Here is a 1,687-nt window from a genome sequence, read left to right on the forward strand (position 1 = left end):
TTATAAGATAGATACACAAACAATATATAAATTTTAAATAGTAAACGAATATTATAAAAAATACTACAAAAAAAATTCTTAAGTTAGTCGACGCGTTGCGTAGGTCCTATTCTATTGTAATTAAATTAAATAGGCTATTTTTATATATCATATTGTATTTGTAGTGGTCACAAAGAGATTATCCATACGTGTCTTTTTTTATATAAAAAATCCTTACGTGGCTTACAGATTAGCACTAGCACTTTTTATTTGACTCTATATTAACAGTATGCATCATCCACACTCTCTTTACCTTTAACAACACCATCATATCCTCTTGTCTTGTGTGCACTTTTTTAATATATCCTTTTATTTTTATTTTTGTGGTAAAATTTCATTCAATTCAATCATGCTAGAAGGCAAGGCAGTGATTGGTGAGACGGACATGCTTCAAACTATGCAGCAAGATGCTCTTGATTTAGCATCCAAAGCACTAGATTTCTACGATATAACTGAGGCTATTGAGATAGCTCGATTTATTAAGAAGGTACTTCAATCTACACTATTTAACTTATTTGTATAAATATTGTTTACATTTTTATTTTTTAAGATAATATTAACTATAATTTTTAAATTTTATTCTTTAATAAATATATGGATACTTATAAGGATAATTCAGTAAACATATTATTTTTCTCTATTTTATTTATGTATTTTTATTAGTGTATTTGAAATTGTCAAATATAGGTGGATTATTGTGGGAGTGATAGAGTAGTAAAATTAAATTCTTCACTAGCTGATTTTGTTTTCATATTTAAGTGTTGTTAATAATTGCAGGAATTCGATAGGGTACATGGACCTGGTTGGCAATGCATTGTAGGCACTGATTTTGGTTCCTTTGTGACACATTGCTGTGGCTGTTTCATCTATTTCTGCATTGGTAGCTTGGCAATTTTGCTTTTTAAGGGCTCTGCTGGTCCACAAGCGGAGGAAAATCAGTTTTCAGTTGTAGGGGCAACAAAAGCATAAATTAATTTCCTTATTATTTGTTTATTTTAATTGTAATAGAAGTGTTGAGAGAATTGGAAATGGTTTGACAACCTAATCACAGTATTTTTTTTTCATACTAATTGGGAGTTGGATTTTGAAGGATTAATTGTAAGATTTATGGGTCACATATGTAATTAATTAATAAAGTGTGTTAGGGTCATTATATAATTAGCCAATAAACTAGGGGTCAAATAATATATAATAGTTTATGGCTAAAGAGCGTAATAGTTATGAAAATTAATAGTGTAGATACCAGGCAGTTTCTAATTTAATGAGGGGCTGAATTGGAAATACTGCAATTTGGGATATAACTAATAATAGTTATATATAGGGGTAATGGTCCCCAAGGCAAACACAACAAGACTATTCAGTTTCAAAACCCCTAAAGGAGAAAATTCTCTGGTTCTCTCTATCCCCATCAAGAGAGCAAGGTCTTCAGGGTGTTTTGCTGAGGAAGATCACCCAACCCATTGGCTCTATCATCATCATCTCAGGATTTCATTAATGGCAATTCCCACAGGTACGCTTCCGCCTTTGGCTATTCATCATGTAATTGACATGGATTGTTGAGCACAACGTTATTAAGGTTTTCTCAACATGTTCTCTTTCAAATATTTAGGAGAGATGTATAGAACAATTTATAGAGCAATATTAATCT

At 30.9% G+C, this 1,687-nt stretch overlaps 1 protein-coding gene across 1 annotated transcript; it reads left to right on the top strand.

Annotated features, from left to right (window-relative positions):
• Nucleotides 1–268: 268 nt before the first annotated feature.
• On the top strand, nt 269–1,189 carry LOC101489790 (uncharacterized). The gene is made up of 2 exons (XM_004509958.4): nt 269–526; nt 817–1,189. Exons 1-2 carry the CDS (start codon nt 389–391, stop codon nt 1,006–1,008), a joined length of 330 nt encoding a protein of 109 aa, XP_004510015.1. The 5' UTR covers nt 269–388; the 3' UTR covers nt 1,009–1,189.
• Nucleotides 1,190–1,687: the final 498 nt, after the last annotated feature.

This window comes from Cicer arietinum, chromosome 7 (genome assembly GCF_000331145.2).
Source record: "Cicer arietinum cultivar CDC Frontier isolate Library 1 chromosome 7, Cicar.CDCFrontier_v2.0, whole genome shotgun sequence".
Lineage (NCBI taxonomy): Eukaryota > Viridiplantae > Streptophyta > Magnoliopsida > Fabales > Fabaceae > Cicer > Cicer arietinum.

Coding starts and splice junctions, on each gene's coding strand:
- LOC101489790 (XM_004509958.4), top strand. CDS start 389: ATGCTAGAAGGCAAGGCAGTGATTGGTGAGACGGACATGCTTCAAACT. Junction 527..816: donor TAGCTCGATTTATTAAGAAG/GTACTTCAATCT, acceptor TAATAATTGCAG/GAATTCGATAGGGTACATGG.